Consider the following 12,917-nt stretch of genomic DNA (forward strand, 5'->3'; position numbering starts at 1 on the left):
TACAGGGAGAGTAGAGTGTCCGTTTTGTATCTGCTGTTTTTCAGGTGCCTTTAGCTTAAAATAATCTTTATGCCAAAGTGGCATATTTTAGGGTGGCATATTCTGTCACTCTTCATTCATCTGCTAAAATGATTCCTTTACAGAATATGGAATATAGTCATCTTTTTTTCTAAAAGCTCTGCAGGTAGTTCTGATAGACTCCCTTGGGAATCTCTAGCCTAGGATCATGGTAGCCTAGTGAAAAAACAGACCTTTGAAAATTGCTGTTCATTGATACCAAAAAGTTATTTTATAAACCAGACAATTTTTTTCTCCCTGTATTGTAGGGATACTAGAGACTGCCCAAGTTTCTTCAAGGAAATTCTTAAATTAGTTGCCACTGGTTGGTTGGTGGTGTGTTAGTTAGTGGGTGTGATACACACATACACATGTATATAATTATGTACACGATATACTTCTGAATGTCGATAAGGTAATTAGTTTATAATCAATCTATTTGTCTTTGATTCTTATTGCTTATGGTAAACAGTGTTTGTCATTTCCCCCCCAAGACAGTTAATGAAAAGTTAAATAATTATTTTACTTTATGTATAGTAAGCAGTCAATAAATGTGTTTATAGAGGGAATAAACAAACAGTGACCTGGTTTATTCAGGATTTGTATCAAAGGGTCTACATAGTAATTGTAAAGATATATCTTTGAAAAAATAATCTCTAGTCTTTGAAAATATAAACCTCTTACATAATAAAAACTTTTTAAAGACTCTTATTTCCTCTTCCCTCCTAAGCCACCACCTCTCCACTCACTTTGATTTTCTTCCGCACCCATCCCCCAGCACAAACACACCCTCCAGAGTGGAAAATCACAGTATTAATTGGAGCTAGGATGATTGTACTGCTGCTGCTAAGACTTTGGCAGTTCTCTTACAAGCTAGTGTCATTGCATGGGGTCCATTTGCTCTGTGTAGCTATTCTGCAGTGCAGTGAGAATGCCTTGATTAATATACTACATGAAAATAAAATGGATTTGGAAAAAATTATAACATACTCTCATAAATATTAATTCACGTTTGTATGGAGTTGCCCATAATTTTCAATGTACTTTGGAGGCACCTTCAGTGTGAAAGAAGATTTGGTCTCTAAAGAGAATGGCATAATTTTTAAAAAAGCACAGTTGATACATTATTAAATATCATTTGTTAATAAACTGATACTCTACATGCACCTAATGCAGGGCAGTAGGTGGGTTGTGTGACAAAAGAAAGGCATTTTTTACCCTGTGGGGAGTTTTTATATTACTCTTAGAAATGGTACAATTTAATCATATTATGTAGAAGCAGCCCACAGTAGAACTTACCTGACTTCTTCTGCTAGTGTTGCCATTTTCCTTGGTTGTCTTTTCATGATAGCTGACTATTTTGGTTAAACGTGAGACTAACCACAGAGCATTTTGAGTTGAGCAGATGTCTGACATAGCTGACTGAGGTAGTGGACACTGGACAAAGGAGTTCAATTCAGCAGACACTTATTAAACACTTACCATGTGTTAGGCACAGTATGCGAGGTCTGGGACTGTGTAAAGAATGGCCATGTACATTTGCTTCAATCTCAGCTTATCCCCTGAAACACTTCTCACCCCATTCCCATTGCCTCAGGAGAGCCGCCTCTCAAATTGCAGAGGGTAAATCATCTACAGTGGCAGCAACTAGAAATAAGTTAGACCTAGCGCCACTCATTTGCCTTACAAGACTGATATCTTCTTGCTCCAAGGATAAGGCCTTTATCCTTGCAATGCCTGCTAGGTTGCTTGGTTTCTTGCTTCTATCAGCTTTTCTAGCTTGCTTCACTGTATGTTAGAGGTAGCTTAGGATGTTTTTAAGTCACTGTTGTGCTTTATAGTTTTGAATGTTTCAACTAGTTCTCTTATGTATTTAGCAAGTGTATCTTAACCACTTACTATTTGCCTGGAGCATTTATGTGAAGCACTGGGGTTACTGAGATGAACTACTTATTCCCTGACATCTTTCACATTCTTTTAAGGGATTATACTACCAGCTGCTTAGAGGTCTTTGCACAAGCTGTTCTTTCTGCTCAGCCTTTCAGATCTAGGTCAAATGACAGTTGTCTCTCAGCCCCAGCCCTGTCCTCTGTACTAGACCATTTCTCTCAGTTTTAACACCCTTTATCTTTCCTTTACAGCAGTTAGTTCAGTTTGCAATTCTATATTTGTGTGATGTGATTAGTGTTTGTTCCCTAAATTCTGGGCTCTATGAGGTGGTGGTTTTTTCCCCCACACCATTGTCTTCTCAGAATTTATACAGGTCAGTGCTAAGGTTGTACTTGGCATATAATGGTGCTCAAAAACCATTTGTTGAATGAGTGAAGGCCTGACATCAGAGAACTTTGCATTACAAGAAAGGTCTCCCTGAGCAGCCTCCACTGCTAAGAGTCCTTGAACTAGAAAGGGAGGTTGTTGAGGCTGAGGCAGAACAGTATAAAGGCCTGTCTTAGTTTGTCTAGGGTGCTGTAACAAAATACCATAAATTGGGTATTTATGCCAGTTTACAACAGTTTATTTAGCTTACAAACAAGAAACATTTATTTCTTACAGTTCTGCAGGCTGGGAAATCCAAGATCAGGGTACCTGCACATGTGGTATCTGGTGAGGGCCCATTCCTTCTAGACAGTGCCTTCTAGCTGTGTCCTCACATGGTGGAAGGGGCAAAAAGCTCTCTTAGGTCTTTTTACAAGGGAACTGATCCCATTCATAAGGGCTCTACTCTCATGATCTAATCACCTCCCAAAGGCCCCACTTCCTAATACCATCACCATGGGGGTTAGGATTTCAACATACACATTTTGAGGGGACACAAACATTCAGCCCATAATAATGGGCATGGCTGATTTGGGGAAAGAAGTTGAGGAGCACCATCCATGTCAAATGGGGACTACTGGGATTTTAGGAAGCAGCAGAATAGATAACTACCATGAGAATATTAGGTTTGAAAGGGAGGAAGGAGAGTGGAGTTTTGAGAAGAAATGTGTAAAAGGGACTTTTTATTTTGGTCTCTTTCTTTTTTTTTTTTTAATTTAAATGTAGACTTAAAACTATAGAAACTGAGAAACTGTGTGGGGGTGAGGATCTATGAAGGAGCATATTTTGTGTAAAGAGAATCATCTCCACTCAATTACAAATAATTGAGTGCCAAATTGTTTTCAGTTTGCTTAGTTTGCACAACCTTTCTCAGGGTGCATAGGACATTTGCACGTATTAGGTCATTTGATGTTTTGTGAGCCCATTTTGCACATGGCCTCAGAGTTACAGTGACTTACTCCAAGTCTCCTAATGAATTGAATAATGTTTGTGTCAAAACTGAACCCAAGCCTTTTTAAATCTCAGTGTGTTCTGACCTGCCTGCAGGCACAGAACTCTCCCAGGTCACATGGCCTGAAATACTTGCTGTAGTTTCCACTGATGTAGCTCCCCGTTCCGGGACATTGATTACCCATCTCTTACCATCTACCCCCATCCCCACCACACACAGGAATGAACGAAAAGTTGCTGATGATCTTGGTGATAATATTGTTGCATTTTACAAAGAAGATCGAAATTAAGGATGCTCAGAGGAACACGTGGTAAAAATATAATGTGTTAAGGAAACATTTTAATCATATGAATTGACAGTTTCTTGCTGCCCCTGGTGTATTCAATCTTGTGCTATTTTTTTTGAATCGAGCATGCACTTAAAACTCTTGGTAATTGATGTACCACCTTGGGAAGTGAGTGTATTTAGCTTCCTGGGAGAATGTTGTTGTATGCTGGACCCCGCAGTGACTCAAACAGAAAGATACTATCCCAGACAGCAGTGCAATTACTTTTAATGGACAGATACTTTGTGCTTTGTTGAGTTTTTTGCCCCACAAGAATAGAAAAGATATATTTGTGGTAGCATTAGGGATTTGGAAAAACTGTGAGTCATGTTTCTTAGTTTTAGGTATTCTCATAACCCATTTTCCTATCCCCTTCCCCATTTCTATTTAGACTATATTTTGGGTGTGACCCTAGATCCATATGTAACCACCACGTCCCTTTCCTTCTCTTCTTTTCTACAGAAAGATGTAGCACTTAAGCCTCAGGAACGTGTGGAGAAACGCCAGACCCCCCTGACTAAGAAAAAACGAGAAGCACTTACCAACGGCTTGTCCTTTCATTCAAAGAAGAGTAGACTCAGCCACCCACATCACTACAGCTCAGATCGAGAAAATGACCGCAATCTCTGCCAGCACCTCGGGAAGAGGAAGAAAATGCCGAAGGGAGTCAGACAGGTGAGGAAGCTTGGCTTTATTCTTCTCTATGGCTGTAGCATCCTTTCCTTAGGTGCATGCTCCTCTGTGGTTCTTACTAACAAGTGGTATCCTTGGCAGGATGCTGGAGTGCCTGCCCCACCGAACTGTGTGCTTCTAAAAGAACATAAAGTCCAATTTCAGTGTTTTTTATTAGGATTTGAAACTTCAGTATGGTACCCTTTCAATAGTATGTGCTGTATTCAACAAAGCTTGATGCTGGTGCTACTGGTGTTTAGGGCAGACTGAAGTCTTGATAATTGTCAGGATGGCCTGGCTTGCTGGGGAGAGATCTTCATAATTAAGACAAATGGAACAGGCACACTGATCACATACATTTTGCATCTCATCTCATGGTTCTGAGGTGCTAAAATCGTCATCTTATGTGAGCAGTGCCTTGTGTAAGATTTGTATTTTCCAGGGAAGCTCAAATATTGTGGCATATGGGAGAGCAGTGGCAACAAAATGAATTTGCCTTTCTGTGTTTTAGTTGTTCTCCATGACCTGTAATCCAAGACTATCTGTGTGATATGTTGATTGTATGAAAGTCTGGTAGTGGGGCTTACTGGCCTGTTAATAATTAGGTTTCAATGATCCACAAGAAAATATAGCTCTTGGCATCTAGGGAGCCTTTCTGCCGCTGGAAATCCCCACATGAGATGGATTAGTAATGAGAAATGAAGCTGTTTATAGCAGGTTTTCTGCACAGATCCGAAGGCTTTGGTGCCTGTGTCTTGGGTGTGTAGTGCTTGTTTTTGGTGGTACTATTAGATGGGATTGACTACCACTCAAAGGAAGCAGAGGAAGGAATTATGGCTCACAGAGAGCAGGTGCTGCTAATTAGAAGCTGAACAGGTAATTTCTAGTTTGCAGATGTTTTTCTGCAGAGGGGGAAGATATGAGATCATACAAAACAGTAGTTCAAAACCTCATAGACCATTAGAATCATATCAGGAATCTTACTAAACACAAATTCCTGCCCCACCCCCACCCCCAATGAAAGTTGTACTCTTTGGAAGTTTCCTATTTGATAATGGTCAGCCTGGTTTGGAAGTCACTCTTACAAAGCATCAAGAGTATATTTTGGGTGATGATTTTGAGTGAAAAGGTTGGAAGGATCAAAAGTTTCAAGGTGGAGTGGGCAGTTTGGTGTCAGAGTCCAGCCTGAAGGATAAACCTCTGAGAAAACATCTAGAGTGATGGATTCCAGCATGGACTCTGATGTCTCGTAGGACAGTGCCCCTAGATCTGACACCAAAGGCAGTGTTTCCAAACGTACACATGTGTTTTGAGATGCCAGATTGGAGTTATAATAGTAATTATTAACATTTGTCTAATGCATACCACACTAGAGTCATTGTATAGTATACCCTGTAATTCATTCAACAATCCTGCCTGGTAGGTAATATTGTGGTTATGTATAGATGTGGAAACTAGGGCTCAAAGAGATAAAGTAGCTTGTCTGAGGCCACTTAACAGTGAGGGACAGAGATAGCATTTAGACCTAGAACTCTCTGGGCCCAGAGCTTGCTCTCTTTTCCCTGTACTCTAGGTCAGAGGGTGGAGGGAGTCTACAAGTATTTCTATAGATTACATGAGTAGTTTGGTCAAAGAGAGTGATTTGGGTCCTAGAAAAGGCATATGAAAGCACAAGAACTAAGTTCAGATAGCAGAGAAAGAGCTGGAAAGTTTGAAAGTAACCAAATTAGGATGAACTTTTTTTGGTTTTTGATTTTTGCTTTATTGGTGTGTGTTTTTGGGGGGGACAGAGAGTGGGGAGAGGGAGGAAAGGCTAGATTCTATAAAAGATGACGTTCCTGTGGTATTTGACTCCTAACTCCTGCCTGTCTGTTTGAGATACGTGAGAAAAGTAATTATTCCCAGTGGAGAGAGATTGCAGTGTAACCACCACCTCTTCCCCAGGCCCTCCTTCCCATCAGAGTAGGAGGAAGGCCTCTTACCCTTTCAGGCAAGAAACCAATTTAGTTCTGAGCTTAATAAGCTGTGGATCCCCTTGAATCTCTTCCAGACCTGGTCTGACTTTTTTATTCTCTCTCCTCAAAATTCTTGCTACTTTGTGTAACTCTGAGGGTTTCAAGGTCCTCTGGTGGGAGTGTTCCTGATCATAAAAGGCTAGGACTTGTGTGTCTCAAATTTGAGTAGTGTTTGGTCTTCATGTTCAGCCTTCTGGTACTAATGGTATTTGAAATAAATGCTATTCTTGTTTTAGGGAAGATATTTGAAAAGCAATTATTTTGACTCTTCATGAATTGTGGAGAAGGAAAGAATGGATTGTGTCTTTGGTCTGTATACGTATTTTATTTTTATTTGTTTTTTTTATTGAATCATAATTGGTTATACAAATTTGGGGGATTCAGTGTTGACATATGTTGATCCAATCCATATTACTAGTATGTATATTGTTATAAATTGTACTTATTCTTTATGCTCCTTGTCCAATCTCTCCCTGTTCCCCTCTCCCTCTCCCCTCCCCCTCCCACCACTGATAACTCTAGATTTCTTCTCTCCCTCTGAAAGAGTAATGGTTACTCTGTTGATTTGTTGACTACGTGATCTGTCCAATGCTGAAAGGTGTGTTCAGGTCCCCCAGTATTGTAGAGCAGATGCTTCTTCTGTCACTCTGGAATGGGCTTTGTGGAGAGAGACATCCTATTCTTTTCTTTGGTCTCTGCTGGTGACTCTCCTTGTGTCAATGCACTCCGGTGGCTGGCGGACCATCTGCGTGGTGGTTGTGATGTCTAGCCTCTTTCGTGGCAGCCGTGGTTACTGTTGTGGGTCACCCACATGGAGATGATGTTTTTGGCATGCTCCTTGGTGCTGGTGGTGTGCTTGGTTGTGGGGAGTGTCTAGTCCTTGGCTCCATGCCCTGGATCCCTGGGTGGGGCCCTGAGGCACTCGTAGTATGCATGGTTGTGGGTGGGTGGTCCAGCCTGGGCAGGAACCAATTTTTTGTCCTTTGTTTACTTCTGAAACTGGGGAACTTCTTGTGGGAACCAGTACTTGAGGTGTGTTGTTGAGCTAAATTGCTGCTTTGCTCCTGTTTCCCTAGGGAAGACGTTTTGTGCAGCTCAGGGTTTAATGGTTGACCTTATAGGTACTTCTGGCTCTCCGGAGACTGGGCGCACCTGGGTTGTATAGAAACTCTAACCTGGGCCTGAATCTTCTCATCAAACTGCACCCTGTGCAATTCTGCATTCCCGGCCAGTCTCCTCTGAGTAGTCCTGCACTGATTGGGAGGCAGATTGGCTGTCCTTGCTGTGTTCTAGTGTTCTCCCGGTGTGCCTGTCTCCCCCACTGCCCACGTTCCAAACACTTCCCATGGGATGAACCCTGCGCTGGTCCCTTGCGATGACTTGCTGCCCTCTGAATGGCTCCCCTTTTTCAGCTGTTCTTGCTCCTCGCTCCTGCATGGGTCCATGGGAACCCTATGAGTGGCCTTGCTTCCTGGGGGCCACCGAGGCCCTCTTCTCCCCTGCCGCCTCCAAGAAACTCCATTGGAAGGGCACAGCTGCGGCTTCTGCCAGTTCCTGATCCATGTGCTCAGCAGCTCTAGCCTTAAAGTGGCCGTGGCCCGAAATGCTCTGAGCAGTTTTTTCTTTCTCTCATTGTGGCTCTCCCCCTTCATGAGCTCCATAGGTCTCTCCTCCTCTTCCCCTGAACTCCAGCAGCCCCAGCTTGGCTGCTGTTACATTTTTATAGTGGTAAATTGGTTGATTTGTGGGAGAGAGTGATGCTGGGGACCATCTATTCCGCCATCTTCACCAGAACTCTGTTATAAGGATTTTAAAAACAAGTTGTGTTCTCTTATCTTCAGTGTTGATGCCAAAATAAGTCTCCAGTCAAGTGTTATATTTCTAGTAAGAAGGGAAGGGAAAGTTGATAACTAAGATAAGGTCATAATGCTTTTCATCTGTAATATTTGTAAAATCACATGTGCTATTATGAAACCCTGAACAAATCATTGGTGTGCTTACCTGGAAAATGAGGATTTGGACTAGAAGATTTCTCAGTCTCTTCCAATTTCCATGATTCTTTAAATTTGTGAATAACACAGAAATGTAGCACTGTAAAAGTCTGTAAAGGAAGACCATATAGGTCCGATGGTAATTTTGTTTTGGAGTCTATCAGTCTGTAACTGATAGGCTCTTTCACAGAAAGATCTTAAAGGAGACACTTAAAGGAGAGGAGTAAGACACACTTGTAGTGGGAGGGAGAGGCATGGTTCATTGTGTCAGCCAGGTAAGTGCCATCTGTTGTATAATCATTGATACAAAAAGGTGACATGCAAGTGTTTAATAACCACGGTAGATGTTCAACATCTTGTCCTAATAGTAGGTGAGACTGCTTTCCTATCATGGTAGATGTCTGTCTATACACATAACAATTATTTTTCTCCTGCCTTTGCATCTTTTCAGGTAAAGTAACTGAATCTGACTATCTTAGCTGGAAGGGGACTTTGAGATGAGAGTGACCCTTGAGGAGCATTTCTAAATTAATGTGTCATCATTTAGTGCCTCTTATTGAGGGAGTTAAAACTGCAGAACTACAGATGAAAGAGAGTAGTAGGAGATGAGAATTTAGTCTTTATTTCTGACTTGGTGAGAGTGAATTAGGTTTTCATCTTATTAGGAAATGGTACTTCCTGAGCAGGCAACTTAATGCACAGCTTTCCTGTAATTATGGGAAGATGTTACTCCTTAATAGAGAGGAAATAATAGGATTTTTCCCCCTGATAATCCATTGAAGGTAACTAATCTTTTCACTGTAAGAGTGCAATTATATACTTTTAAGACAGATGTGTAGTTCTAAAACCAAACTGCTTTTTTCTTTACTTGCCTTGTTGTAGACCTCAGTTCCTGTGATGTTTTTCTGTACTGTTAAATGAAAGCTTTTTAACTGGCACTTAGCTTAGTTGTTGGATTATGTTTTTAAATATAAATACATACTGACTTAGAAGATGCTGAGCTGGCAACTCTCTTGGCAAATGGTTTCACTTTTTGACATGGCAAATTTGAACACTCTTTAATTCCTAAGAGGGTTAAAAAATTATGAAGAAAGGGACAAGTTACCTTTTGTACAAAAACAGTGTGTGTCTTTCTGAGCTTGTAGGCTTAAATTTGTCCTACACAGAACTATTTGCCCAGGATGTGAGCACTTAGACATTATGTGAAAAGTTTTAGCTTTTACTAATAAGAACATGGTAGGTATTTTTCCCCTACTTAGACTTGAGCGTGGGAAAATCGAAACAGGTTGCATAGGTCCTGTCTGTAACAGCTAATTGGGAGACATAGTCACAATAAAACTACTGAAGAACACAAGGAAGTCGCCTGTTGCCAAACCTACTAGCCAAATTATGACTCCTTGAGAAGCATTTTGGGAAAACTTAACAATTTCTAGGACATTGAGTTTAGTTTTCTTTCAGTAACTTCTAGACCATGAGAAATGCTTTAAAAATTTAGAGCTTTGTAGTTTAAAACACACAGAGAGAGGAAAAGAGTTTTAAAAATAGAGCAGCAATGATGAAAAGTTGATGAGAGTTCAGAGAATTCTCAGATTTGGCTCTGACTGGATTTCTAAATCTCCATTTAGTCCATTACTCTATCCTTTCTCTCTAGTATGAACTGAACCAGAGGAAATAGGCTTAAATAAGCTAGAAGGCATTCTTAGGTTATATGAACTCTTTAACAGATACCAGGATGGATCACCAAAATAAATCCCAGAGTCTTCCTCCTTAACTGAGTTTTAGGTGCCAAAAAGCCTTTTATCTAAGGGAAGAATTTCCCAGAGAAAGAGGCAACCTATTGAGATTGCTTCTAGTCATAGGAGAATACCTTTTGGGAGTAAAATGAAGGAATTTGGGGATATTTCAGGAGCATATAGCAGGTAGACTCTAACTGTTGGTGAGGATGGCCTATGTGATTTAAAAATCTTTTTACAAGTTGGTATGAGTAGATATTGCTTGTAAGGAATAGAAATTTGCTTCTCTTTGAAAATCTAGTCTGGTGGACTCAGAGTTAGTAGAAGATTTACAGTTGACATTGTAAATTGTAGATACCAAAAATGCATACTGATTTCTAGGAAGAAAATAGATTGATCCCAGTGCCAAGTCTTTAAAATTAAAGCTATTAGTATGCCCACGCATGGTGGTTGCATCTGCTTTGTATTGGCCTTGCATGTTGGTCTTATTTAGAGTAAGTGGTTTTGTTGGTATAGGTGAGTAGGCCACCAGCTGTGTACCCACCCATTCTGATGGAGCAGTATATCCTAGCCCATTCTCTTTCCTGTTAAGAGTGTTTGCTGTCAGAGGGTGATCCTTTATTTCAGTGGGACTTACTCTTATTGTCTGAGGAGCTCTCTGTGACATTTGTTACTAGTAGAAATTAATTTGCAAAGGAGGATTTACAATGGAAAATTTTGGTTAAACAGGTCCAGTTCAGTCACATTTCTGAGAACTGCTAATTAGTTTTGGGTGGAAATCTAGGTCAAAATCACACAGATATTTATCCATCTTGACTCTAGAGCCTATAGGTTTATGGAATCAGAGCATTTGAAACACTGAAGTAATTTGAGATTATACATTTATAATAAAAAGATATATGAACTTTGCCATCTGTTCTTTCATAAGTACATTTGTTATAATAATAGTTAAATGCCTGAAGATACCTTGAGCAAGAAATGTGAGCTGCAGTTAAACCATTTTTACCTATAATTCAAAATTTCGAGTTTAATGTGTTAATAGGGATTTAATTTGCTTTTCAAAAATTGTGTAGTCATGTGAAGGTTACAAACTGAGATATCAAATAAAATTCTTTATTTTTCCTCTTTATGAATTTAAGTTTCATACTATCTTTTCCCTCTTGCCCAAACTACAGAAATAAGAATAAAAATATATAAGGAAAGATTGGGGGGAATAAAAGATGGGCTTATAATCTCTCTTGAAATCTTGATTGACCTCAGTAAGATACCAGTTTTTAACATTTGGTTATTGAGGAACCCCGAATCTAAGCTTGTCTCTGTTCAGAAATTAGTTATATAGTATGTCGGAGGTACTTGTAAATCTGGCACTAATATAATAATGAGTTATATGAAGGGTGTCATATTTTTGTTTTATCTTTTGCATTCTTGGTTTTGTGTCTCCAGACATCACTCTCTGGGATATATTCTGTGAGCCCTGAATATTGGTAAGAGTAAGCATAAACATCACCTGACTTCAGTGAGGCAGGTCTTTGGAGTGGTGTGACCAGTAATAACTTTATTCCAGTGACATTTGTAATTTTTAACCAAAATTTAGTAAAAATTGACAAGAAAGGACATAGCAGATTAACTACCACAACATGAAGTAAAACCTCCACAGAGAAAATACCCGAATGGGAAAAGGAACTGCAGTGAAAAGAATGGGTGGTAACTCAGCCTGGGTGATCCCTGATACCTGTGGGAATTGTTCCATGTACCAGTGACCTTTTATGCTTCCCACAGTAAGAATTTGTTATATGTGTGTATGTGCAGAACTTTATCAAGAGCCATTTAAATCCATACATTGTTGAGAGGGATAAGAGAGGTAAACTGACAAGAATGATTCCCAATTCTGGCTCCCATAAATTCCTACAGTGCCAGCGGTTGAAGGGCGAGAGAACATGCCTGTCATTTAGCCAGTGCACTGGCTAGGTAGTTGGTGAAGGGAGGACAGAACTCCTTTCTTTATTTAAAACTGTGCATTTTCGTGCTAATGTAACTTTCCATTTTCCCCTCTTCTGAGGATATAATGTTATCTGCATGTGGCCAGATTTCAGCTATAGAACATGAAATAAGCCTCTGTATGTTCTGCATTCTAATCTCTGTTCATAGCAATCCCATCTCCACACAAGTCTGTATATGACAGGTAATGAGTGGGAGGTGGGAGTGGGTGGGTGGCTGTGTGGTTTACAGTGGTGTTGGTAGGGAGCTGAGCAGATGGTTGTGATAGCCACGTGCTGTGAGATTCCTGTGGGAGTTGATGGTGGTGACAGGCGACTCACAATGTGCTATTTACAGTTTGGGTTTGCAGTCTTTCAGTGACATCTGAATGCTCTTTAGCAACTGCTTTCGTTACTGCCTTTCGAGGAGCTGCTAATTGAAAATGAAATTGTGGGTGGGCTTTAGGACAGGAAGGCACAGGCAACTCTATGTGGTAAATGTTACTTGAGAACTGTTGGATGTCTTGATGCCCAGGTTGTAATTCTTTTTCTAAGGTTCATTTGAAGATTTAATTATGTTCACACAGGCAGAGCTGAATGTCACTTCCTGCCCAAAGAGTCAAATGTTCACTGATTGGGCTGGAAACCAACCCAGGGGAACACTTGGAGATGGAAGCTGTTTGCCCATGGCCTGCCTTTCTGTGGTTCTTCTTAAATGTGTACAACCATGTAAGGTTCTTCTTTTAAATATGCTGACATCTCAGTGTTTTCTGTAAGTTTATCCTAGGACATACATTCTCCTTTCTAGCTGTTCATACAGTTACTATGCAGAAGAAAATGGTTATTTGATCTCTTGAACTTTGGGATATTATATTCAAGT

General features: G+C 40.3%; 1 protein-coding gene across 3 annotated transcripts in view; it reads left to right on the forward strand.

Annotated features, from left to right (window-relative positions):
• AUTS2 (activator of transcription and developmental regulator AUTS2) overlaps nucleotides 1-12,917 on the forward strand; it is a 1,156,454-nt gene that overhangs the window by 295,756 nt on the left and 847,781 nt on the right. For all 3 annotated transcript variants that reach the window (XM_063091349.1, XM_063091350.1, XM_063091351.1), the window contains exon 2: nucleotides 4,113-4,325. In XM_063091349.1, coding sequence (XP_062947419.1) covers nucleotides 4,113-4,325 — 213 coding nt within the window. The remainder of the gene's footprint in view (nucleotides 1-4,112; nucleotides 4,326-12,917) is intronic.

This window comes from Cynocephalus volans, chromosome 3 (assembly GCF_027409185.1).
Source record: "Cynocephalus volans isolate mCynVol1 chromosome 3, mCynVol1.pri, whole genome shotgun sequence".
In the NCBI taxonomy this organism is placed as follows: domain Eukaryota; kingdom Metazoa; phylum Chordata; class Mammalia; order Dermoptera; family Cynocephalidae; genus Cynocephalus; species Cynocephalus volans.